General features: G+C 36.3%; 1 protein-coding gene across 2 annotated transcripts; it reads left to right on the forward strand.

The window, feature by feature from the left end:
- Positions 1 to 290: 290 nt before the first annotated feature.
- fyco1a (FYVE and coiled-coil domain autophagy adaptor 1a) lies at positions 291 to 27,982 on the forward strand. 2 transcript variants are annotated; one of them, XM_066722573.1, is made up of 18 exons: positions 291 to 355; positions 3,631 to 3,727; positions 4,447 to 4,553; positions 4,935 to 5,060; positions 8,463 to 8,569; positions 9,298 to 9,441; positions 10,137 to 10,230; positions 11,578 to 14,172; positions 14,276 to 14,368; positions 14,738 to 14,856; positions 15,662 to 15,829; positions 16,737 to 16,886; positions 17,164 to 17,384; positions 17,918 to 18,059; positions 24,158 to 24,256; positions 24,626 to 24,836; positions 25,039 to 25,148; positions 25,410 to 27,982. In XM_066722573.1, exons 2-18 carry the CDS (start codon positions 3,673 to 3,675, stop codon positions 25,483 to 25,485), a joined length of 4,617 nt encoding a protein of 1,538 aa, XP_066578670.1. In that variant the 5' UTR covers positions 291 to 355; positions 3,631 to 3,672; the 3' UTR covers positions 25,486 to 27,982. The 2 variants fall into 2 exon arrangements, with proteins under 2 accessions (XP_066578670.1, XP_066578678.1); XM_066722581.1 differs by having other exon boundaries at positions 296 to 355; positions 3,634 to 3,727.
- The last annotated feature ends 2 nt before the right edge of the window (positions 27,983 to 27,984 follow it).

Below are 27,984 nucleotides of genomic sequence, written 5' to 3' on the forward strand. Positions count from 1 at the left end.
TGACATTGAAAACCCTTCGTAACACAAACATCACATACAAATAAACACACTTGTCTCATGAGCGTATAGGTATTTTCTTCCAGAAAGCATTCATTGCATCTGTCACTTGAGAGGTAATACCTGATCACAAACTGTCACATGATTCTCAATCTGTTTATCCTAGACTTCTTCTCCACAACCAAACTCGCATGTCACTTCAACCGTCTATTCGTGTTGTGATTGGTTGCCTTAGTTTGGAGCTGTATTTCCATTCGGTCCTAGTGCTGTCAATCAAGAAAGGTTTCCCCGCCCTTACAGTAGCAAGTTTGAATGTGCTGTAAACTAAGTACACTGCTGGGGATCCTCTGCTTTTTAAGTATGTTAAAAGTTTGTTTCCTTTCTTCTTTTGGTTCCATATGCGTGTGTTTGTATCAATAAGTACTTCTTGTCATTTGTAGTTACTTTTCAGAAGTGTTTTTTACTCAAGTCACACGCTTTATCCTATTGGGATAGTAGTAGCAACTGGTGGCACGGTGCTTTGGGATTGTCATAAATGCCATTGCATCTAATTTAATGTAAAATGTACTTGCGGCTATGTTGTCGTTAATTGATAATGACGTGGTCGGGCATACGGGTTTTAAATCTACATAACATATACGTTAATTTGATTTAATTCGATTTCATCATAGATATCTGTGTAAGCAATAATTTTGCTGGTTTGCATATATTGCCTCTGATCACGTTGTTGTTGTTGTTGTTTCTTATTAATGTAGGTGTTTTATGTATCCAAAATTGTTCAGAGTTCCCAAGTAAATAGACTTCTATAAATGACTGCCAGTCCTCGCAATGTCATTATTATTTTACTGTGGTAAAGCAGGGCGTGTAAACACAATGCGCTGAAAATAGGTCAGACATGGTGTTGAAGTGAAACTTTCTCCTTTGTTTTTCTGGAGACGGTCTACCGTCACATGACCTACCTGCTGTCACATGACCTACCTACATACCGCCACCTCGGCTTAAATGCCATGCTTGATTAGTAGCTGTTTTCTGATCATTGATTGAACATGTCCGGCCCATGCTAGGCCATTCCCTGCAAAAAGCACAACATTAGACTAATCCCTAATGCGCCCATTGTGGCTAGTCTCCGGAGCAATGTCCACCATCCCCCTCCCTACATGGCAAATGCATGTCTTGCTGAGGCGGTGGCATGATCAGCACTGATGTGTCTTATGACATGTGCACACATTTATAAAACTGACATCAGATTGGTTTTCACTTTAAATGCCCAGAGAGTGTATGTTAACAATAGAAAAGGACTGCTTTTCTTAAACTAATGACTACATTATACTGATATTTTCCATATTTGCTGTGGAATTGTAAATGCACCCTAAATATCTTTCAGTGGGGTTAATATATTCTACGTAATGTTCTTACCTGGGAAGGGTTTTTATATATATTTTTTAAAATAAATACGTATCTTAAACCTATTGTGAATTTTATATGGTTTTAAAGGATAAAAAAGGACTTAAGGATCTTCAAGCAATTGAGCCAAAAACAAAGAAGCAAATTACTGCTTTGTTGACCTTTAAGACTTTTTCTGTGAAGCAGTGCACATGTATCCATTGTAGTCATTCTTGGTGCCTTTACTTACACCTTTTATTGTATTTGTACATATGATTTCTTATCCAAAGTTTGTTTATGTATATTTATTTATGTTTCTATTGGTGCATTCAAACGTGAAGGTCAATAGTAATAAAACATTAGTATCAGGTTACATTTATCACCCCCTTATTAGAAGATCAATAACATACCTTCAGTGGTTCAAATTAACAAATACAAAGCATTTTGTTTACTTTTGTTGACTTAAATTTGGATTCAAAGTTTTATGTGACACTTGAGAGCCATTTTTTTAATTTGTAAATTGAAGGCACAAGACTTGCTGTTTAGTTCTAGATAAATATTTACAGATTTTTAGTGTAAAAGTATATTTGAAAATATTTAGTATTATGAGATGTTTTTGGAAAATAATGGCATATATTGAAGTTATCTATTTGATTTGTCTTATTTGTTGTCATACTAGTCGTGCAGATTTTATACATGTATTACACGTGTTCAATATTTTATTTATTTATAGAATAGGTTTATTATATACTGTTATGTGCTGAATCCCATTAGACAGCACTTACTACACTTATAGTTCATCATGAGACCAACTTTGAGTAACTTTTGATGGACCAAAGCAGAAGTTTGTAGGAGAGTGAGTCAATTCATACTGGAATTCAAGGCTTCAATTGCGTGGGTGTGACGCAACAGTGATTCTTTAGTATTTTGTCTCTGATTTTTTTTGTCTCTGTTTTTCTCCAGGTGCCAAGAATAAAGTGATTGTAAAACTGGTATATTTTCTTTTACAAATGTAATGACCATTGAAAGTAGTAGAATAGGCTACAATATATATTGACATAGGCTTATCTCTTAATGTGAATTAATGGGATTTGATTTATATATACTAGTATATGTGGTTGTCTGCATTTAGCTTTGCAATATACAACAACAGTTGATCAGAGAAAGTTTGTAGAAAATATATTTGGCAATTTATATTAAAGGAGATTAATTATGATTCTGAGAAATGTGTGAAACAATTCAAGTGACATTAAGATCGATCAAGTTCGTAAGTCTTTTTTGTAGGCTGTGCCCTTATTATGGAAACTAGATGGAGGAAATGATAGGAGGAAGTGAGGCATTACAGATGCTCCTTAATGCTTTTAAGAGCAATTGTAAAAAAAAAACATTATGCAATATGCGATTTATGCCCACAGGCTGTACACTTCTTATTAATAAAGTTTTTGTTTTCAGAATTCATGTCAGCAGGAGTTAACATACTAATTGGGTTATTCAAGCAGAACATTTTAGCCTAGAAACATACAAAGCAAGACATTAAATAAGACATATCATATAGGTTTAGTCTTAAAGGGTTAATATCTATGGTTCTGAGAAATATAATCTCATAGGCCTACATCATTATATTTAATCTGGGCAATATGACTGTAAATTCTTATTTTGTTGTTTACAGTCAATTTGTCTATGTTTAAGTCTAAAGAAGGTTGTACATGTTCCAATGCATCTGACGCTAAAGAAAAGCCTTTATCCACACTGTAATCCAATAGTCTTAATTGGTTTCTCCTGTGACTTCTGAAAGTCAGAGAATCAATTTGAAGTCTAGTTTGTATGTTTTAAAACCTGTCAAGCAATGAACAGTGAATAACAACAGGAATGATTCTTGAACAGTTAAAGCAAACAGATTTAATGTATACTGTAATGTTTTTAAACCAGCCCTTAAGTGCTTCTTTCAGGAAACAAAAAGAAAAAACAATCCCACCAAAATATCAGCAAAAATGTGTTCCATATGCAAAGCAAAACTACAAGTGCAGAACGATTGAGCAATGTGTCTCATAGGTTTTGCCACAAAGTCACGATTCTCAGAGCAGAACAACGCAGTAGCCCTTCATGAGACACCAGTTCTTTCCGTCTGATCTGCTGTGTTTTAATTATTCAGAAATGCCTGTGATGGGATGGGGAAAGGCAGCTTCAATGCACTGGATTGTCTGCTGCTTTGTTGCTGATGTGCTGAGCATGTCTGTTCCTCTGATTCAGCAGGCTGTGGCACAGTGACCTGGTCCATGTGCGAGCCGGGCGATGGCATCGTCTGTCGGGGAGAGCCAGCTCCAGAGGATTATCAGAGATCTGCACGGTATAGTAGAATTGTCCGCCTCAGCTGCCCAGGCTTTGTCCTGCTGACAGGGAGGTGTGGTAGACTGCACCTTAGCGCCAGGGGTTAAAGGTCACGGGGACCTGTCACGAGCACTTTCCATTGAGGGTGCTGGAATCACATCAGCCTTAAACTGGAGGACAGAATGAGCAGACGAGCACAACAATCACTACCTCTTCCTAAGTGACACAATGTGAAAAATGAGAAACATTAATTTATCATGGCAGCAAAAGGGACACTAATATGTGCAAGAACTAGTTGGCAGTGCTATTGAATTTTATTTTGTATGGGAATTCATATTCTTAGTCTTTCTTTTTGTAAAAGTGCATATTGGTTGTGATTTTCTGATTTAAAAGGTCCAAATAAATACATTGTAATGTTTAAAATGGGGTTCAGAGACTTCCTTTATATGTAGGCCTAACCTTGAGGAATTTAGTTATGCATTGATATCAGTGAAGGATGCTGAAACCATACATGTTCTATTGAATTACTTTGTAGATAGAAATGTATATTTGACGTGCACTGTATGACTGTACTATATACACTGACTATTTTACTGCTAGAACTGACTGAACTTGTTTCAGATCACTGAATTCATTTGATTTATGATATAAAATCTAAATTAGCATGCAGACGTTGGAGCTAAGCTTTTGACATTGAGTGTGCTTGTGCTAATGGTCTTCCTCATCTGTCGAATGAAGATGCCGTAGCAGAGCTAAGCAAGGAGTACAAAGAAAATGGGGAACCCATTACTGACGACAGCTCCAACCTGCACAAGTTTTCTTACAAATTGGAGTACTTATTACAAGTATGTTTGTTTCATTGAATTAAAAAAACTTTAAGCTGTAGTGCCCGATACATAGGAATACGCATGGTATTATGTATGTAATTGTTGTGATGTTTTGTCAGTCCAGTTTGAGTGCAGACCATGGACCTGAAATGCTACACATTGGGACTCTTGATTCCATTTAAACCCTTAGGAGCATGTTTTAGTGCAACGCCTTGTGTGTAATTCAGTATTCAGTACACTATTTTCTTCAGACAGTTACTTCAGTCATGAACAAAAATGCACACTTCAATAATCATAACCATTACTATTATTATAATAAGTAGGTTTGTTTTCATTTTGCAAACAGCTTAAAAAGTAACTTTACAACTTCACAACTGAAACTTTTAACATTTTATTTAGTTTGACCAGAAAGAAAAAACAACATTTCTGGGGACACGGAAAGACTACTGGGATTATTTCAGTGACTGTCTATCCAAGATAAAGGGAGCTAACGATGGAATCCGCTTTGTGAAGTCTATTCCAGAAGTAAGTAGATCTCCACTGAGACTCGGTGATTAATGAATTAGTTGTAATTAAACATACAGTTGTACAAGGCAACACTTTGTTTGGGATTTTTTTATTGCTTTAAACATGTATGTGTGGTATTTTACCTGGTTACCTGGATTTTTAACTACAGAAACGGAAGGTTGGTAGAAATATGTTTGTATAAATGAATGCTGGTTCCCTTTTGAACTTTGAATTTTGTTTAGACAAAAGATGAAGAATCCTACTGATCAGCTGCTAACAATGTTGTAGATGAGTAATATGAGTATTAAAATGATTGGAATAGAACATTGGTATTTGGTCAAGTGAGGAATGGCACCAATTCACAGTTTAACAGTTTTAAATGTAATTCTCTTTTGCATTCTTATTATAAATATATTTATATTATTAAAGTATAGTACATATGTTAATGTGGTAATTATCATTGTCTTATTTCCTTCATTAAACTTTATACATAGACAATTTTATCACATTAATTTGTTATTTGAGTTCCGTATTCTCTAGGATAATTATGTTTGAAACAATGCTGAGGTATGATTAACCTAAGAATAATTGTTCTATATTGCATGTTTATAGCTTATAGTTTACTTCAGAAGACAATGGTGCAATTATCAGAGGAATATTAATATGCACCATTTGGTCACAAGGAAAGATGATACTGATAGTGTAAAAAATAAAAAATAAATTATTGGACGTTCACAGGAAAATTGATAATTATAATAAGAACAACCATCATCATCAAGACCACCATTAACATAATATCCACTGAGAAATGTTCCTTTTCTTAAATGTTTTGAACAATAAATTACATTGCAATGACAGCAAATACAAATCGCCCCCTGATTAACAGGCGTACATTTTCAAAATGTGATACAGTTCAGTTTAATGTTTAATCTTGTACGTTTTATTTCTAGGTAAATTTGAGCTGCAAAATTCAGACACTTATTTATATTAAAACCTCATGAAACAATAATCATAAAAAGTGCCTGGGCTCTTAATCTATTCTGAAATGGATAGAAGAGTCATCACCCTCATTCACAAACCATACAAAATTGAATTATGTTACTGGTCTTTAAAGAAACATTTAGCAGTGAAACCAATATAGAACATTTGAGTTAGTGTATGCATAAGGCACATGGTATAGAAGTTAAGCTGCAAAAACCACACGCATATTAATGCATTCACACACTTTTAAATGAATTCTTTGAATTCTTTAGGTACTGTTAAACATTTTTGTAGTATTGAGTTTGCAAATAGCTTTGTATGCATTTCAACATGATGCGCCCATTATATTTTTTGTAGGAATCAGCTGATTGTGAGCTGATTAGTTTATTTATTTGATTTGGCCTTGTCCTTTGGGCCATTGTCTTGCTGATGTATTAGTCTTAGTGTGATATGCTGATGACAGCTAGGTTTCCTAGTCTATAAGTCTATTGTTTGCCTTGATTACACATTAAAAAGGCAAGCATACCAAGAGGAAATAAATAATAATAATTCTTAAACATATCTGCACTTCTGCTTTCCTGCTTTAGTTTATCTTTTAGCCTATATTTTTAATGAAAATGCTACCTAAGATATTTTACATGATCTTGTAGAACTGTGCAGGGTATTGGTTTTGCCTGTTACATTTCTTAACTGTCATTGCAGTGGTCCTAGAAAAAAAATATTTGTCTTCTTTGCATTGTAATTGCTATTGTAGAAAATTATTGTCTTGAGCATTAACTTGATTTATTTATTGATATTGATATAATTGAATTATCTACCTGTTGTCAGCATTATTTTCAAAAGCAAGAAAATAAGTTGATCCCAAATTGAGTTTTGTAAACAAATCTCTTGTAACGAAGATCTTAATTTGAAAATGTATTCTGTATTTGTTTTTAAATTAAATAGCATAATAATATGAATACCTTTGTCCAATATCAGATAAGTAGTTTAATATTTGATTTGAAATAATTATTTTATTATGTTGCTGCATTTTTCTTTAATATTATAATGTTATGTTACGTTTACTACACCACATATTCATAACTGGTTGTAGATCATCCAGCAGGTTTCAAAGTCTCCATCTGAATGCTTTGTGGTCATACTGAAACTAAGAAAGCAGATGTATTTTATCCAGCACATGAAAACAGAAGCTGACACTGGCCCATTTTCAGCCCATCTTCTGTAGTTAAGCGTCAAAATCTTACAAAGGAAAGCTCATAACTCAATGTGGCACATCATCATTCTAATAACAATTGTTCTCCTACCATCTAAAATTTTGCTAGAAAAATCGCCTGGGGTTGTAGGACCTGTTGAGTTCAGAGATGCCTGTTATTATTAAAAATAAATAAATAAAATCTGATTCAACCTGTGACGTAGCAAATGTCACCCTAAAGTGAAAAAATTGTAACTGGTGTCAGACTCCAGTCCTGCAGGGCCTCACTGTCTGCTGTTTTTTGTTCCAACAGGAGCTCTAAATTATGAATGTAATAATTTTCTGAACTAAGCTTATCTAAGACTTTCACATTTTAGTTTTACAGCTGATCATTTTAAATATATTGATTGCTCAAAATATTATAGCCACAGAAGAGTTCAATTAATCCAGTTAATCATTTAATTAGAACAGTTAAGGAGCCAAGAACTTGTCTGGAACAAAAACTTGGCTGCTTTAGCTATAACCTTACACCAGTGGTTCACAACCCTGGATCTGGAGGGCCCCCTACCCTGCTAGTTTTTGCTCCAACCGAACTCTAAGTTATTCGATAAATTGACCCTTTAATTTAAGTAATCATTTGCTTACATTTGACTTTTTAAATAGTGTAACTCCAAAAAAGAGTTCCCTATAGAATTGTATTCTTAATTTAAAACCTCTACTGCAGGGGTGCCCAATACGTTGATCACTATCTACTGGTTGATCGCGTAGTGCTTGCAAGTCGATCACGAGAAGATTTTTGGAAATAGAATATTGTTCCGTCAGACCTCCCCCCCCCACGGGACTGAGGTTAAACTACCGTCGGCACCGAGGACCGTCATCACCACCGCACGGCACAGGAGATCGCAGAAGGAGATAATTACAAAAAGTACCTCTGCTGATAAAAAAGTTTGGGCACCCCTGCTCTACTGTTTAAAATAATTAAATGTCTCTGATTTAGGAAATTACTACTTCAGTTAAGGGCTCAATTAAGTAATTGAGAACTCGGTTGGAACAAAAAGCAACAGGGTAGGGGTTGAGATCCACTATCCTAGACAACTCAGTTCAGTTAGTGTTAGTTTGCTTTCCTTTCCCTAACTATTATACCCATGCCATTACACATGTATAATCAATCTAGATACATGAACCGGGCTTTAAAAATCACTTCATTAATAGGGTCCTTGCTTTTATTGTCATGTCTTGTGTTTCAGCTGAAAACCTCCCTAGGTAAAGGAAGAGCCTTTATCCGCTACTCCCTGGTACACCAACGCCTGGCAGATACTCTGCAGCAATGTGTGATGAATGAAAAGGTCACAAGGTAATACATAGTCATATGCTTCAAGAGACAGAAAAGCTTTGTGGTGACCCAAGAGTGACCTTTGATTAAATAAACTTTAACACAGATTTTTGTGTTAGATAACTTGTGTTTTTAATGTTAATTGTTTTGTGTTTTCACAATTTTGTCGGGTAGTCTAAAGACCCAGACAACCTTTATTATCATCACTTCTGCAAGGTCACAGTGGGTAATACAAAGAAAACATCACTATTATTGTTACAACCAGTGGATGCATACTTCCTTTACTTTGTTTTGCTTCCCTAATTAGAAAACAAGAAGTGTCTGTCTGAATGTTCCACTTCTTATGTTTCTCCTTATTGTCAAAACCTGTTGTGGTATGTTTATATTTGTTTTGACTTCAAGAGTTGTGAGTGACTCAGTACCTGGAATGTATTTTGCTGCTTTCTCTAACCTGGTTGTAGGTAGTCCTATATTCAAAGCATATATGTGCCATATCTTTCAAGATAATATTTCACCAGTTGCATTGCCTATTTAAATAAACTGTGACTCCCTATTTTCTGCATACCAGAACCACACTGGGATTTGCACCGCATTTGTTTATCCATGTCTTTTGCTTCATTTGCTTTGCTGCTTCCTGAACAAATGGTGCAGTAAAACTGTGTTCTGACAGTGCTCATGATTTTTGGTCGTGTTTATTTATTTATAATTTTTTCCACAGTTATTTCACTGTACTTTTCTTTAATCTCTAGTGACTGGTATTACGCCCGTAGTCCCTTTCTGAAGCCTCATCTAAATGTGGACATCATCAATCATCTTTATGAGCTAAATGAAATTCAGTTTGATGTTGCTTCAAGGGGTCATGACCTAGATGCTGCCTGGCCAACATTTGCAAGGTACACCCACTAATTTCTCTTTCATTTTATTGAAATTAAACCTTTAATTAATCTCTCTAAGTGCTTTGTTATTCAATTATGTTTACAGTGACTTTGCTGTATCTTCATCAGTTTAAACACCCTGAGAAGTTCTGTTTCCTGAAGATACTGGAAACATTTAATTTAAAGTCAATAAAAATAATGTTTTTTTTAGTTTTTTTTACTAAAATACAAGTAAGAAAAAAATCTTAAAATTAAAATAATCTCACAATGTACATTGTAGGCCTACCAGTTTTCCCACAAGTATTACACTTGTAAAGTTCTGAATCTGCTTTGCCCTTTATGGTTAGTCACTATGTTTTTTTTTGTGTGTGTGTGTGTATGTGGCTTCTCCTTTTAACAGAAATTCGAGATTTCTCCACTTTGAAGGTCTTAAACTTTTAGACCTCAGACAGGAAAGTGTTTAAATATAATTGTCTGTCTGCCTCACTCCTGCATGCACTCTGTTCACCCATTCACTCCAGTTGGACACTAGCGTCTGTCATTTACCACACAGGGGGCTATTCTCAGTTTCTTCAGGGTCATGGATAGCAGCCACAGTCATGTTTTTAGTGTAATTAACATTATGTAACACTCATCATGTGTTTTTTGTAGTAGATGCCTAGTCTTTGGTATCAACTGACATAAAAAAATGCATACCGTTTCATGCACTTCAGGAGGACGCTTGGCCCGACCAGTTCTCCAGCCCACATGTGGAAACCACCGAGTCGCAGTTCCAGTATAAACAGCTTGATTAGCAGCTACTCCCAGGTAAAAGTGCTCAATGTTGCCGTTTATGATTGTAAGGCAATTTGAAGTCACAAAAAGATTTAAGATACTGTATCCCCTTCCTAATTTGTGTACGATCGGGCGTGTAGCTGCCAATACACATAGGAGGCAACTTACCCATTGGTACCCTGAGTGTATTTTTTAAAGGTATTTGTTCAGGGATGCAAACATATGAGTACTGTAAAGGCTAGAATTAAGTAATCTGAGTAAGATCACCCTCAATCATGGATCCTGTTTCCATTATTTGTGCTTTCCAAAACCATGACCTGTGGAGTGTGTTCATGTGTGCACTTGTACAAGCGGTGGCTGGTCTTTTAAAGTGTTTAAACGTGAATATGTATTAAACATCACACTGCGTTCTACTACTGCTTGCGATACTCAGTAAGTTGTTCCTCCAAAGTATGAATTATGTTTGAAATGGATCATTCATGATTTGCCTTGGATTGCAATAAAAAACAAAATTAAAACTGTAACAACCTGAACAACATTGAATTGGCTATATTGTGGATCTCATGCCTTTGACTCAGTGAGGTTCTTCATGTGAATACATAGCATGCTTTTGATGTCCTCTAGATGGCAGTGTTGCTTTTTTCTTTATTCTCTTTTTTCACATTAAAAATTAGAACACATTTCATAGTAATTCCTAATTGCTTTACACAAGATCTACAGCCCTTGGTAGTGAACTGACTAGTATTTCTAAAATGTGATTATTTCATGAAAATTATGATTTGCCCTTGTTGTGGGAGTGTGCTGAGAAAGGAATACTTTCATAATACATTAGGATACACCTTGTAAAAATGCTAGAGTTCCAGTTAAACTCAATGATTTATAGCTCAACTTTGTTTAATTTCTCCGTTCAAGTGTCTCGTACTGTAATCTTGCAAAATATTTGGTGTGTAGGCCGTTCTATGTGTTGCACTACAAGATTTGCAGGACAGACTTTCATTCATTAGGTAAATGTTATGTCCTGGAATTGGATATCCATTTATAAATCCATTTATTTATCCATTTTGGTGTGTTAACACTAAAATCGCATATGTCTAATTAGCATATCTCAAGGGATTATTGTATCTTTTACAATATCTGCAAAAAGTGCAAAGACTAATTTACTTATAAACATGTACCTTCATATGTTTATTCTTTAACTTTACTCATAGAAATTATTTTTTTTATAACATTTTAATTGTATATATCATTTAGAAGGTATATTTTTTCATGAAATGTAAAAAGAAATTGACATGGCCACAACTTTCTATCTATTTCATCCACCAGTTTTCTGCATTGTAACTTTCAAGGTGTTAATCATGCTCTATTTTTTTCTCTTTGCAGGCACATGATTTCCCTTCAAGCCCAGATTTTAACCACACTTTGATGAATGAGCCTACGAGTGCTGTGGATGATTTGCGTATTGAGCTTGACCAGTCTGAGCTGAAGCAGCAAGAGCTACAGGAGAGGGTTCAACAGCTGGAGCGGGAAAGACAAGAGCTACTGAAGGCCAGTACACTCCGAGATGGTAGCTTGGAGAATGACGTGGGGCATGGGGATAACTTGCAGCTGAGGAAAACAGTAGAAGACTTGCAGAAACAGCTAGAGGCAGCCCTGTCCACCCAAAACACCGTTCACGATCTCCAAGAGTGCCTGAAAATGCTGGAGCGAAATTCGGATGAGAAACAGAAAGAGCTGGAAATAGTCAATAAGGAATACACCACCCAGCTGCAGTCACTGACACAAGAGCTGGAGTCCTTCAGACTAAAGGAGAGCTCTGCCAGTGACCTGCAAGCTAAGCTCAGTAGTGCAGAACAAAAGAATATGGAGCTCCTCGCTAAGCTCAACGGTGTCTTAAATGAAAAGGGCCAGCAAACGGCCAGCTACTACGACTCGGCACAGAAGATGCACGAGCTGCTGGACAAACTCAACAAGGCCGAGAAGGAGAAGATTGAGGTGCTGAAAGAAAGCGAGGAGGGAAAGAAACGGATTGAGAAACTGACAGAGGAGCTGAAGCAGAAAGAGGCATCTATGGGCGAGAGAGAAGTTAAGGCCAGCAGTGTCTCGGCAAAGACAGGAGAGGAGAAGTCAAAGGCAGTCAAGCAAGCAGAAGAACTGAAAAATGCCTTGGATAAGCTACAAGGGGCCCTTACAGTGAAGGAGAAGGAGTCCTCCAATTTGCAGATGCAGTTGCAGGATCTGCAAGGTCACTTACAAGCCCTGGAGAGGCAAACGGAGGAGCTGAAGAAAAAGACAATAGAAGAGAAGGAGGACTTAGAGCAGAAGTATGGATCTGCGAAAGAAAGGCTTGAAAGGCAGTTACACACCCTCACAGAACAGCTGAAGGCCAAAGAGAAAGATCTGTCAAGCAGCAATAAAAATGTCCAACACTTGAAAGAACAGGTAGAAAAACTGCTTAATGAAGAGGAAGTTCTAAATAACACTATAGCAGAGTTGAACAGAAACTTAAAGGAACAATCAACTGACTTAGAGGATTATAAAACTGAATGCACTAGCCTGAAGGCAGAGAACGAGAAGTTGCTTCAGACAGTGAAGAGAACCAAGGACACAATCAAGGAACTGACTGAAACCAGAGCAGTGCTGGAAGATGAACTAGCACATCTAAGGGCATCAGAAAAACAGCTGAAGAGCCAGATTGATGATGCTGTTGTCACTGTGGATGACAAGGAGAAGAAACTCAGGGATGAGATTAGGCACTTGGATGAGAATTACCAGAAAGCAGTAATGCAGAATGAAGCATATCAAGAAACAAAAAAGAAACTAGAGGTTGAGAATGAAGAACTGAAGCAAGAACAAGCCAACCTGAAGGAAGAACTTTCCTCATTGCAAGCGGAAATCCGCAGTATGAAACATAATGTCTCAGAGCTGGAGAAGAATGTAGCAACAGTCCAAAAGAATGAGAAAAGCCTCAAGGAACAGCTTCAAACCAAATGTAGCCTTTTGGAAGAGAAGGAACAACTCTGCAATGAGCTGCTGGGGAAAGTAGAAACATGTGAGAATAAAGTAAAGGAAGCTGAGAAGGAGAAGGCCAACGCAGAAAGCTGTTGTGCACAGCAGTCCAAGCTGATAGAGTCAATAACAACAGAGAAGGCATCAGTGGAAAAAGTGCAGCTGGAGCAGAAAGCAAATCAAACCAAAGATATGCAGGAGATGAAATCCAAGCTCTTGATGGCAGAGAGTCAATTGGAACTAAATATGAAAGAAGTTTCAAGATTGCAGTCAGAGGTCTTGGATCTCCGAACAAAGATTCACTGCACCACCGAGGAAAGAGTGAAATCTCAGGCCAAGTTGGATGTATCTGAGGCAACACAAGAGGAGTTCAAAACTCTGACAGAGCAGCTGAAAGTACAAATTGAGAAACTCAACCGTGAACATGTACAGGAGCTGCTGCAATGTAAAGAAAAGGAAGACTGCTTGAGGAAACAGAAAGAATTTGAAGCTCAGGCCAAGGAGGAGCTTGCAACAGAAATTGCATCAATGAAAGAGCAGTTGGTGTCTCTAAAAAAATACAATGAAAAACTACTCCTGGAAAACACAGAGACGAAAGACTGCCTTGATAGAGCAAACACTGAAATGGCTGAACTTGGTATTCAGATTTGTTCTCTGACCTCGGAAAATGAAGACGCTAAGCAGAAATTGACCAGTGTTTCTCATCAACTCCAGGAGCTGAATGAGGAAGCTGCGAAAGAGATAGACAGGTTAAATGCCAGCATGGCTGCCATCAGGCAGGAGAATTATAGCCTGCAAGAAGAGCTAAGTCAATCTGAAAATCTCACAGCTGTAGTCCTTGATTTGCAGTCAAAGTTGGAGAAAGCTGAAAGGCAAGTGAAGATAGTCCAAGAATCATCTAAAGAAGAGATCTCTGGTGTAAAGTTCCAAATGAGCAGTGAGGTCATAAATCACCAAAATCAAATTAAGGTAACCATAGCTGTGTTTGAACAGATCATTTAAAATTATATTAGCTTCCATTGTAGATTGTCAAGTTGTGATTTTTAGTAAAGTGAATCTTTAACCCCTACAGAGCGTCAATGAAGAACTGGAACATATAAAGAATCAACTGAAGGCAGAACAAGACAAGGTGTCAGTCTTGGAGACAGATGTTTCAGAATTAAAGGTCTGTCTTTATAGAAAATATTTCATAAAAGTTAGCCTTCTGAAAAGCTGTAATAAACCTATTTTGTATTAGGAGAACATTGCAAATTGGCTGATTCAAATTGTAAGAAGTTAGCAGTGCTTGTGATTGCAGATTACTTAAGTAGTTAGTAATACACAATATAACAATCAAAAGACTTTCTAACTAAACATTTGAAACTGGATTAATTTTAGTTCTTGGGGTTATTATTTACAAAAATATATAATACAAATATAAGTTAATGAATACTGCACACAATGTTTTTGTTTGTTGTGTTTCCAACAAGTGCATTTTTCGAAAATAATAAGCAACATATTTAACATACTTTTTTCTTGTTTTCATATTATCAAGGCTTTAAACAGTGAATATACCACGAAACTTGATGAAAAAACTGAAGAAATCGCAAAATCAGAATTAGTCTTTGAGGAAAATGGTGCTGAGCTGCAGGGTTTGAAAGACAAATTAATAAGGTATGGAGGTGTCACATTCTTTCATCTTTAATATTGTGTCCCAACTTTGGCATCCATACTAAGTAACACCACATGATACCGATCAGTAAAACATAATATACCAGCATGTATATACACACCCCTCGTGAATTTAAAATATACATACAATTAAAAGTTTTAAAAGCAGAATTCCTTAGCAAGGAATGTTGACCTTGCAACTCGATTGCCTTGATCGTATTTTATCAAAACATGAAAAACTCTTATCATTTTTGAAATTTTTAAATACAAAAACAAAATAGAACACCAATTTACACTTTTCTTTTGGTATCATCCAATTTAAATGTATGGAGCAGATAATGAGAACATGCATAAATCTGTGGAAGGTACAGTATTTAAGCCACTTGATTTTCTGCTCTTTCTCAAAGAAAGGCCTACAAAGTCACACATTGAACAGGACCCAAAGCACTCTCTAATATTCCTTTTTCATAGAGCAATACTAGTGTTGTATTTTTGTTTACTGAATCAGTCAGTTCACCGAGTTAATTTAATTACAACTGGAAGTAAAGAAACTCAAGAATATTATGATGCAAAACAATTTTAAGATTGACCCACATTACATATACATTTAATACATGCAATTAAAGTACATTAATAAATATATTACATTAAATCTAGTTGTAAGCCCCATGTAATCAGGTTACTGATTTCAGTTAACAGAGAGTAAGAACAAATGCTATACAGGTCAGGGGTGTCATGTAAGTTTTTTTTGTATTTCATGCATTGCACCATTTCCACATAACAAAATGATGGTTTTGTATTTGTGTAGAACTGAGGAGGAGTTGGCAGTGGCACAGAAAGGAAGCCAGGAGTTGCGTGAAACACTTGACAAAGCCATGACAGAAAAGCAAAGTAACGATTTAAAAGTGACAGCCGAACTCGATGATCTGTACAGAACCAAGAAGAACCTTGAGGAGCGACTTATAGAACTCATCAGGTATGTCTTGCTGAAGGCAGAAGTGATCAAATCTGTTATCATCTAACTTACTTCCCCCCCATTTGTTATGGTTTCCCTCCGTTGCACCCACCATAATTACACCATGCATTTACATCACAAACACATATATTATCCTTTGTTCTCAACGTGTGTTTGAATCTCTGATGTAAAAAGCAACAGTTGGGAATCTACTGGTTATACGCAGTGCACAGAGTTGCATTAAAGGCAACCATCATTGTTACTATTTTGGTTCAGTACATTTCATAACAGAAAAACAGCCACTGTAATCCCTTTAAATACTTTCCTGGCACACTTTGTTCCTGTAGATTACCATGGTCGACCATGGCTGGATGCACTATAATCAGTTTCAGCCTCTGTAATCATATTCCAATTCTCTGATAACACTGACTCTGCGTTACTGCTTCTTCAATAAATCTGGTCATAGTAACAAATATTTTAAAAACAATATCAGCAGTTCAAAGTGAAAAATGCGATGCCTCGTATAAGATCCTAAACATTGACCTGTCAAATAAACAAACTGATTTTTCTGTTTTTTATGTAAAACAAATCGAGTTGAGGAAATGTCAGTGATTGCAATATCTAACTATACCTCAAACTAAACAGAAATATATCGGTTCTTTAAATTACATTTTTGTGTTGCCCAGTTTCTGAATTCTTTGAATGGAGAGATGGGATCACATTGAAGAAGCGTCTTGTTGTCATCTCCAAATAATTCAATTTCAACCGGTTGCAGCTTTTGCTTTGCAGTAATACACACACTGGTGCTAGTAGATTTAGATCTTGCAATAAGACATTATTTAACAGTCTCTTTTTTTACTCTGAGAGTTTTCAAGGCAGTAGTCACAAAGGACATAGAGCAACGTGTACATTTCCCATTCTTATGCAGGGATAAAGATGCCCTCTGGCAGAAGTCGGACGCCCTGGAGTTTGAGCAGAAGCTGCGGGCAGAGGAGCGCTGGCTGGTGGACCGAGAGGTTAACCACTGCCCAGACTGTCAAAGCCAATTCACATGGTGGCTGCGCCGGCACCACTGCAGGTATATCAGCAAAGATACACCTTGAGTTTATTGACTGAACCTACTGAACCGCTATGTATAAAATGTATGCGTCAATAATGAGACAGTTCTCCTTCACCACCTCCTGTCTTCTTCTCTTTCTCTTTCTCCTGTTATTACTGAATTCCAGGTTGCATTGCTATATACAGCTTTTCACCTCATTGCAAAGTAGTTTCACCAGTTTGTGAATTATAAGTCTTGGTGTTTGCTACCATTGTGATTGAGTTTGGGTTGTCTGTGCTCTTCTTGTTTGCTATAGGCTGTGTGGACGGATTTTTTGCTATTACTGCAGCAACCACTTTGTTATGACTAAACACAGCGGTAAGAAGGAGAGGTGCTGCAAGGAGTGCTACATGCAGCACAGGGCTGTGGTTGAGCGGTTCCCTGGCGCGGATATGACAAGTCCTCAGGGTACTCCCTCAGGCTCGCCCATGCCCCCAGGCCAGGCCCCCCGCCGCAGGCCAACACCCAGCGTCACAGGTAGCTGCTAATGAACTTTGCAGAAATCGCAGCTAAGCTCTTCAGAGCTCATGAAGGGGAATGTTTTGTTTATTTTTGTCAACACATTCTTCTCTGTAATCTAATACGAAGGGATTGCTGTAACCTGCTTGGGGTGAACATAGTTTCTGCAACTTTACCTACTCAAAGGGCTCTAACATACAAACACACATAATCAGCCTTGGTTTTGAAACCTTTCAAAGGCTTTTACAGTTTTCCCTTTGGGAAGAATGTAATACAACTTGTTGACAGAAGGACAACATATTAGAGTATGAGGGATAGGTCTCCACAGTGTAGTCTTTTGTAGTCTGTAGTCTTTTGGTTACAAGAACAGTTAACAGACTGGAAGTACATATAATACAGCTGTGAAGGAATGTTAACTGTATCTTTCTTAACTGACTAACTGATAGCCAAAAGGAGATTTTTAATCTGTGTTTCATATTTTCTTCATCATAAACACTATTTTTTTCTTATACATTATTGACCAATGTATGACTTTTGTGTTTGCATTGTAGTAACAGATGCAGTTCCAAAGCCAGACGATGTTGTCTTTGACATAATCACAGAGGAGGAGCTGAACGGAGTCCATGACAGTGAATCTGTGAGAGAATCACCAGACAGCACCGGAGAGACAGGGCAACGGGGAACTACAGAGATGTAAGTAACCAGATGCATGGTATTCTGAGAGAGAAATCCCCAAATTAATCCAGGAAGAAGTTATGACTATGACAACCAATAAAATAATACACGTTTATTTTTCCATAGCACCCTTCCTGCTACACAAAAGACAATACAGAATTCTGACAAAACACAATCTCATGAGGATGGTAAACCTCAGTTATAGTGCAGTTTCACAGACACACATTCAGTTTAGACTTAAAGGAACATGCAGTTGAAGTGTTCCTAATGTCAAATGCTGTTTATTATGGACAGTATATACACACAGGCAAACAACCATTGTATTCCTAAATCATGGTCAAGTTCAAATCCAAAGGTCAATACTGTTGTCAATTTGTATGCTTCCGCACTCCTTTTGTCTTTCTCTCTCTCGTTCCCAGTGCTCATCAGCCACCCTCCTTGCTTTTCCACTGAGTTACTTTGTGCCATATTAGCTAGGAAGCGGTCTTTTTATGGTTTATACCCGTGAGGAGCTGATTGATGTCAGCTGGTTCATACCTCCCGTTCTGGACCACTCCACATACAGCGTCACAATTTATATATATATATATATATATATATATATATATATATATATAACATTACACCAATCTGAAATGAGCACTGGACAGTAGCAATATTATGGAATATTATTTTCCATTGTTTGTAGTTTTGATACAATTCCTTACAGTAGATCTTGCTTCTTGTTATCTCATAAGTGTTAACCAGTGCTGGATAGCTCTAAAGGACAACATTGTCTTATTGCTGGCTGGACGTTGTTGCCTCAGGACAATATGCCAGTGTCAATGCATTGGAATCATCCTGTACGGACAGAAGTGCTTTCCGTTCTTCTCTTCAAACAAGTGAAATATAAGTCCTTGACTCTTTTTCTGAACTTCTCCCAAAATATGCCATAAATGATGGGATTGACACAACAGGAGAAAGCTGATATAATGTCTGTTATTTCTGAGAAGTCAGGGTTAGCATTAAAGGCTACAAATGTATACACATGCATGGGTGCCTGGAGAATCAAAAATGCAGAAATAAGAGCACAAACCACTTTGTAGACTTGCTGTTTTCTCAGAATAGATGTCCGGCAAACCTTTATAAGAATTATTACATAGCAGAACAGCATGATGAATAAAGGACATACGAATGTTAGGAGGAACTGTATTACCATTATGGAAATACCAAGGGTCTTATCTTTGCTTACAACCTTGCACCGTGGTTTGCTGCTGCTGTTGCTGCTGCTGTTTTCTGCTTCATGTAAGAAAAAGTCAGGCATAGCATTCAAAAGGGCCAAGAGCCAGCCGATGAAGGGAATACATTTTCTGTAGAAACGTACAGAATTTACCGTAAGTGCATCTTTTTTTGCTCGGACAAGTGAAAAATACCGGACCAAGGCAATGCAGGCAAGGAAAATAATGCTGGCAGAGAGGAATGCCATATTTATCATGGAAATCGCTTTACAGGTAAAGTCTCCAAAAATCCATCCATTGATGACTCCTGTCAAGTAGAAAGGGTAGGTGAACATCAAAAGTAAATCCGAAACCGCTATATTCAGAAGAAGGACGTCTGTGATTGATGGTATTTTCCTGAGATGAACATATATTGCAATGACAAGTCCATTTCCTACAAAGCCCAGAAGAAATGAGATGGAGTACAGGATTATTAGAGTCACTTTGTTTTCTGTTGCAGATGTATTGGCCTCGTGAGACATTGAGATGCAGTTTTTTACCTGTTAGAAAACAAAAACATATAATGTCCTAAATACCATGTCCTTCCTAATATTGAAGACACACATACACCACAATATTAAGAAATGGCTGCTAAACAAATCTGTTATTCTGTATATTATATTTACCATTTTCTACTGTTCATGTATTTCACACATTAAATACAAAATCAATAGTTTTTAGTTGTTTGTTTTAACTTTACATACATATTCAACACTGGCCTTTACATTGCTACATGATATGATTATGTATTAGTAGATATTTTTAACACTTTGGCAACACTTCCCAACATTTTCTTTCTATGGGTTTACATCTGTACATTTTTTTTCTCAAGCAATTATTTTAATCATAATTCAATAACAATAAATATTTAAGCTTACCTTAATTTAATGTATCAGAATAGAAAGCAGCTTAATTACCACTAAAAGATCACTTTCTGACAAGATTGAACCACCACTAATACAAACTTGTTATTATATTTAAGTAAATTAAACACTGGCAGAGTTGTAAAATCAGTGAATTACCTCTTACTTTGTACTGGTTGTTTTTATATAAACATGCACATTCATCTGATGGTGAAATGTGTTTTTAAAGCATAGGACTTCCTGGGATACTTTTAACTGTCATCATATTGCCTAATAGAATGTTCCATGTAGTTTGCAGTACTTGCGAATGATAGTTAAAGTTTGCATGTGGGGAAAAAAATCATAGTTTAATGGTAGTTAATCTATTTTTAGAGGAACTAAAAATGCATTCATGCCACACTGATTTCAGGTTGTGTGAAGTCATAGTAATCTAGGAACAACAAGGCATATGATACAGTGCTTACCAAATTTCTGTGAGTATTATTGAAGAAATACAAGCTGGGCTTTGTTTCCAGTGCTCCTAGTCTCTGTGTAAGACCTCTTTTATATTGAGATAACAGAGCACATTCCATTTTTAAAATCTGAAACACCTTATTTTCTATCTAAAATAATCAAGCAAATCATGTTCCAAATAGTGTTACTGAAACAAATAATGTGTTGACTACAATATACACTCACCTAAAGGATTATTAGGAACACCATACTAATACTGTGTTTGACCCCCTTTCGCCTTCAGAACTGCCTTAATTCTACGTGGCATTGATTCAACAAGGTGCTGAAAGCATTCTTTAGAAATGTTGGCCCATATTGATAGGCTAGCATCTTGCAGTTGATGGAGATTTGTGGGATGCACATCCAGGGCACGAAGCTCCCGTTCCACCACATCCCAAAGATGCTCTATTGGGTTGAGATCTGGTGACTGTGGGGGCCAGTTTAGTACAGTGAACTCATTGTCATGTTCAAGAAACCAATTTGAAATGATTCGACCTTTGTGACATGGTGCATTATCCTGCTGGAAGTAGCCATCAGAGGATGGGTACATGGTGGTCATAAAGGGATGGACATGGTCAGAAACAATGCTCAGGTAGGCCGTGGCATTTAAACGATGCGCAATTGGCACTAAGGGGCCTAAAGTGTGCCAAGAAAACATCCCCCACACCATTACACCACCACCACCAGCCTGCACAGTGGTAACAAGGCATGATGGATCCATGTTCTCATTCTGTTTACGCCAAATTCTGACTATACCATCTGAATGTCTCAACAGAAATCGAGACTCATCAGACCAGGCAACATTTTTCCAGTCTTCAACTGTCCAATTTTGGTGAGCTTGTGCAAATTGTAGCCTCTTTTTCCTATTTGTAGTGGAGATGAGTGGTACCCGGTGGGGTCTTCTGCTGTTGTAGCCCATCCGCATCAAGGTTGTACGTGTTGTGGCTTCACAAATGCTTTGCTGCATACCTCGGTTGTAACGAGTGGTTATTTCAGTCAAAGTTGCTCTTCTATCAGCTTGAATCAGTCGGCCCATTCTCCTCTGACCTCTAGCATCAACAAGGCATTTTCGCCCACAGGACTGCCGCATACTGGATGTTTTTCCCTTTTCACACCATTCTTTGTAAACCCTAGAAATGGTTGTGCGTGAAAACCCCAGTAACTGAGCAGATTGTGAAATACTCAGACCGGCCCGTCTGGCACCAACAACCATGCCACGCTCAAAATTGCTTAAATCACCTTTCTATCCCATTCAGACATTCAATTTGGAGTTCAGGAGATTGTCTTGACCAGGACCACACCCCTAAATGCATTGAAGCAACTGCCATGTGATTGGTTGGTTAGATAATTGCATTAATGAGAAATTGAACAGGTGTTCCTAATAATCCTTTAGGTGAGTGTAATATGCAGCTTAATATATAAGAAAATCAGAGGTGGAAAGAGTCCTGAAAAATCCTACTCAAGTAGAAGTACTGTTACTTTGATAAAAAATTACTCAAGTAGAAGTAAAAGTACTAGTATAAAAAAAGTAGCGAAGTGCAATACTTAACTCAAAACATACTTAAGTAAAAGTAAAATTACCAAATTTTAAAAATACTCAAAAAAGTACAAGTACACGAAAAAGCTGCTCAATTACAGGAACGAGAGTAGTTCGTTACTTTCCACCCCTGGAGAAAATAGTTTTGTCCCTGACAATTCATCCCCGACAATTTGTCCCACGATAATTGGCCCCCGTGTCAATTCGCCCCTATAACAATTCGTCCCCACAACAATTTGCCCCCATCATTATATGCTCTCCACTTGAGCATTTGTAACCATGAGTGCATTCACTTATTACAGAGTCATAGAACACACATATGTGTATATATAGTAGGCAGGCTATATATATATATATATATATATATATGTAAATACACGCAGACACACAACTATTTTGTATTATTTATTATACTGTATGTTTTTAATTGATACATTAACTTGAGACTATAACCCCAATAATTATATATATATATATAGTTTTATACAAATAGTCATGACAGCTGGCAGCGAAGGCTGGAGGCTACTTAAAATAGGTTTCATGTTAATAATGTGTGCCAAGCATGGAATCCTTCATTCATTTTCTTCCTGAAGATACAGAATTTGTATTAATGTCCTTATACAGAATTCAAATCAAGCATTAATATAAAATACATTTTAAAAATGACAAAAGTGCAGAAGTGCAGATGATATAAAATACAAAGCATACATCCGAGTTCAAAGAGGTAACAAGTGCAGACATGATGCAGTGAAGTCGTAGGTGTGTGCTAAAGGGAGGTGGCATAGGGGAAATCACAGTAAAACAACAGGAGATCTAACAATGTGTAAGTAATCAGGAGCATAATGAAGCATCGTTATAGAAAGTGCAATATTACAGGAGTGCTGAGCAGCTCAGGAGAATAAGCTGCTATATTACAAGTACAGTCTGAGCAGATGTGTCTTGAGTAATCGCCGGAAGGTGGTCAGGGACTCTGGGAAGTGGATGTATGAATGTGGGTAACACAAATGTGTGCAGTTGTTGAATGTGAGGTCAGTACAAGGTATGACTACAGAGGTTTGCTAAGTTTCACATGAAATTGAGATAGCAGTGAAAATGAAAACATTGTGTCACAGGAGTACAGTGTAACTTCAAGGAAATTCATGTCTCAGGCTAGTGGAAGTGAACCAAAAACACTTTGGTGCAGATTTTGAAAACTGTCCAGTTAACCTTGCAAGTGTATGATACTGAAGCAATTGCTCAAGAAATAATGACGTTGGGTTTTGTTTTGTTTTTGTTTTTATTGTTGTTTAGTCACCTATTGCATTATGCATAAATTCTGAGAAATCACACCCAAGTTGTACATTACCCAATGTATTTAATTTTCCTTAGAAAGAAATTACTTCATATGACCATTTTTTCTGATCTTGATCTGTTTTTTATAAATAATTATGCCATTTTGGGGGTTGTCCTTGTTCTTGTTTACTGGGTTTATGGCAGATATTGTTGAGTGAGACTTGTATGGTGCTTCAAAAATGTTTTATATTCTGTGCTTCAGGTTGTCATTAAATCAATACGTATTCAAATCTAGGGCTCATAAACAATAGTCTTTCAAAAGGCTTTTGCTATTTAAGATGAAATAACTCTGAAATTAAAATAAAACATGTTTAATCCAAGTTATAATACTGAATACATATACAACACACACGCACACACACACACACACACACACACACACACACACACACACACACACATACACTTATATATGGAACAAGTATGAATAGTTTTCTATGGATAAACTAATAACATTTTATATAGCTTTAACATGCATAGGTGAGACTTAGAAGCCTGTAATTTTCACTCATTGTTAATAACACTTTATAAACATTAATTTCTGTGCATTTATGTGTTACTCTTTCCACTGTTTTTTATTTAACTGACAGTGGTTTGCAAAGATGCTAAAATGAAAATAACCCTCTCTCCTTTCAGAAACACAAGCACAGGGGAAACCACTCCAGATGAACCCGATGAGTTAATGCCCACAGTGCAAGATGCTGAGATATATCTGTTAAAGTCTGGAGAACTGACGTAAGTGAAATCAAAAGTCCTTCCTATAGAAGAAGACTGCATGTGTGTTTATTAGTGTTTTAGAATTTGGATAGGAAACTTTTAATTTGCTAACTTTTCCTTTAAATTAAATGTCCCACCCTGTGCACCTAATGAAAACTAGTTCGGTGCAAGTCCACTCAAGTTCTTACTGCTATAGTTTGCAGTGCTGTAGAAAATGAAATATCACAGTGTAATAATATAGCCTGTATTTTAATGCCCTTCTATTTCAAAATTAATCAAATGGAAAATTGATTTAAACTGCCCCCAGATTAAACAAATACAGAATGTTGAATGCAATTTTGTTTCAAAATTATAATAAAAAAATACATTTTTCTTTACATTTTCTAGGCTGAATGTTCCTCTAACCATTGAGGAGATCACACAGTTTGGAGATGGAAGCAGAGAGCTGTTCATTAAATCCAGTTGCTACAGTGTAATCCCCATAGCAGTGAAGGAAGCTGGACCCACAATCAGCTGGGTCTTTTCATCAGAGCCCAAGAGCATCTCCTTCAGTGTGGTGTATAAGGAGTCTCCAGACTCGCTGCTCGAACAGGCTAAAGTGAGAGCTCTTCTTCCTTACAGCATATATACAGTGTTTTGAATTTGTGTATTTTCATAATCCTAGGCATTGAAAACTTCCCTAATGACTAGAAGATGTAAGTCAAAATTGATACATACATAGCTTTAGTCCAAGAGCTGCTCCACAATTACTTTTGTTGTAAAATCCTACATTTTAATTGGAAATGTCCTTTTTATAACAGGTTTTAATTCCCTTGACTCGCTGCAATTCCCACAAAGAGACCATTCAAGGCCAGCTGAAAGTCCGGAATCCAGGAATTTACATGCTCATTTTTGACAATTCATTTTCAAGGTACGTCTTCTCCTTTAATGAAAAGGGAAGTTCTCAGCATGTTTTCAGACTCAGGGAGACTTCATGTACTTGAGGTCTATTTGGACTACAAGGCTCTTATTTTAGCATAACACAGGGCAGAGTACATTTGATCATCTAATGTAAGTAGATAAAAACTGAAAAATATTTTTATTCCATGCATTTGTACTAAGCATTATTTTATGTACTTATTTTATACTGTTTCTGTTTTTGAGCTTGTTTCTTTTCCTTCTGATTTAATAGGTTCATCTCAAAGAAGGTTCTTTACCACTTGACGATTGAGAAGCCCATCATCTACGATGGAAGTGATTTTCTGTAATTCAATTGTTCTTCAAGCATTGTTGTTTCTTTTGTTCCTTTTATTATTCCACTATCCCTAGGGTGCCAAGTATTGTATGTGTGGTGGTAAGAATATATTTTGTATCATTATGTATTGGGTTATTGGTGTTTTCTTATGGAGAACATGTAGCACATTTAGTTGCAGTATTACAATAACTCAAGACACTGAGTTAAATACTGTTAGGTATACAGTACAAATGCAAATTAAGCAGTACTGAAGACTTCCAAATTTTAAAATCACTTAAGCTATGCAAAGCTGTTTGTGCAAAGATATACAAATTCCCCAAAATATATCCCATTAAGTGTCATGCAAACAAAGCAAAAATACAGGTAAAATGTGAAAGTGATAGTCTTATATAGAAAATATTGCACAATACCTAGCGTCTCTTCCAAAATTATTTAAAATCTTAAGGGTGTAGATGCACAAGCTATTATTTAAGCCATTTTGTTTTATTGGGTCCTTAAATTGAGAGTCAAAATGATCTTCTGTCATTACATAATACATGAAGATGTGACATAAATGTTTATTGCAATTTACTTGCTAGATTAGGCCAACTCTTTTTTTATTTTTGCTGCAGTTCAGTTTACAGTTTTGTTTGTGCCTGATCATTTAGCCAAGTCTACTACGTTTTAAAATAGTTTCCAAAATCAGAAAAAAAAAACACAGAATACACAGACATAACCACAAATGTTTATTTTTATATAATTATCTTAAATATGTAGTATTTAAAGTCACAAAAGACAAATGTGAGATACTGGCAAATACAGTTGGGAAAATCACAGGCTGGGATTAAAAAAACAGCAGCCCTGTCAATTTCTGTGACCATTTTTCAGTGTGTCTGAAGGGCATTCGTTAACAGCAACACATTTGTCAGTTGTGTGTGATAAGTAAGTGACAATAAAAATGCTCATAAATCACCAGCTCAACAAGTGTCTGCCTTTCAGTGTTGAGAGTCAGGCCTCCCACAACTTTGAATGTTATTTGGGTAACAAAAAGTATTTTGACCTCTTATGAAATGGATAGGAAACCTGATTCAATCTGATGAAATTATTTAACAGAAACACAAGTTTACAAAGTGGGGCTGCAGTGTTTTCAATATCAGAACAAAGCAGTTAATTTCATACAGTATCTCCATGCTTTGGCAGGTCTGAATGTGTCAGCAATCACTTTGGGAACTCTGTTGCTCTGATTCAGATTCAGGAGTGTGTGCTCTTGAAATTTAATTTGACATTTAATAGAATTAAACTACCCAAAGTGTAAATGTGTAAATAAAAATGTAGCAATTAGAAACCGTATTAGCCATATTTTCTCTCCTGAGTTTTAAAGGAAATTCAAAAGCAAATTCATAAGGATTTAAAATCCAAAGAAGTCTAAAATATTGGAATGGAAGGAGGACCTTCTCTTTCTTGTATCATTTGCTCAAAAGCATTTTATTGTTTATTAATTTGAAACAACTGTTCCTGTCCAAATTGAGACATACTGTAACCATTTGACAAGGTTGTGTTGTTATGCATCTTTCTTGTGTAATGTAAGAATTCAGTTTGAGTTATCCAACTAATGTGTAAATGATCACATACATGCAGAGAACATAAGGCTACGTTGTTTTTACAGTAACTTTGATTTCTGAAGATTATATGTTATAGTTCCTGAAACAATGTTCAGCACACTTCTATACTATAATGATAAAGCTTGCTGTGGTTTTGTCTTAATGTTAGTATTTTCATTATACAGGTAGATTTTATCATATTATTATACTTATTTACAATCACATAGGAAGTAAATGCTTTTGTAGTTTGGAGTTTTGGGATTCATTTTTGAATAGCTGACTAAAGGATTCAACACTTGAAGTTTGTTGTATTTTATAGGATTCAAATAACACTAAATGGCTGTCTTGAGTCTGTTGTATAACTAATGCTTCAATTTCCCCTATACCTACCCAATGAAACATTTATATCTATGACATTTCCTTTATACTATATTTATGCTAAGTCATATTTATCAGGTTGTATTTTGATATTGAGGGGTTAAAAAAAATGTACACTATAAATTCATTATAACTAACTTTTTTCCAAACTGTTTAGGTTTTCCTAAATTTGATGCTGCTTTATATGGAAATTGTTATGTATACAAATATATATTTATAAAATATTGAAATATCATATTTTACAAAAGCAAATGCATGCTTTTGAGGTTTTTTTAAATTAATAATACTTAATTGCACTGCACTGCATTGCACTGTGGTTAAAGGCACTACTTTAGAGCACTCCAAGTTGATAAAATCTAAAGTAACTCAACAGCGTTATGTGGGATCGTTGTTAGGAGATTTAAAAACAGATATGAGGTTCCAACAAGGGACAATTTGTGCAAGATCCTGCTTGCAAGGACGCACTGTACCTGACATGTATGGATATGAAATTATCTGTAAATTATTTGTATGTTTCAATTCAGCCATAAAATAAAGTTTGTTTATAATGGATC

The sequence above is a fragment of the Amia ocellicauda genome, chromosome 2, assembly GCF_036373705.1.
Source record: "Amia ocellicauda isolate fAmiCal2 chromosome 2, fAmiCal2.hap1, whole genome shotgun sequence".
NCBI classification, from domain to species: Eukaryota; Metazoa; Chordata; class Actinopteri; order Amiiformes; family Amiidae; genus Amia; species Amia ocellicauda.

What these genes read in the sequence shown, in the direction of transcription:
- fyco1a (XM_066722573.1), top strand. Translation starts at nt 3,673, where the DNA reads ATGGCATCGTCTGTCGGGGAGAGCCAGCTCCAGAGGATTATCAGAGAT. An exon ending in TGATTAGCAGCTACTCCCAG is followed by an intron (nt 10,231 to 11,577) that starts GTAAAAGTGCTC and finishes TTCTCTTTGCAG; the next exon opens with GCACATGATTTCCCTTCAAG. An exon ending in TTTGACAATTCATTTTCAAG is followed by an intron (nt 25,149 to 25,409) that starts GTACGTCTTCTC and finishes CTGATTTAATAG; the next exon opens with GTTCATCTCAAAGAAGGTTC.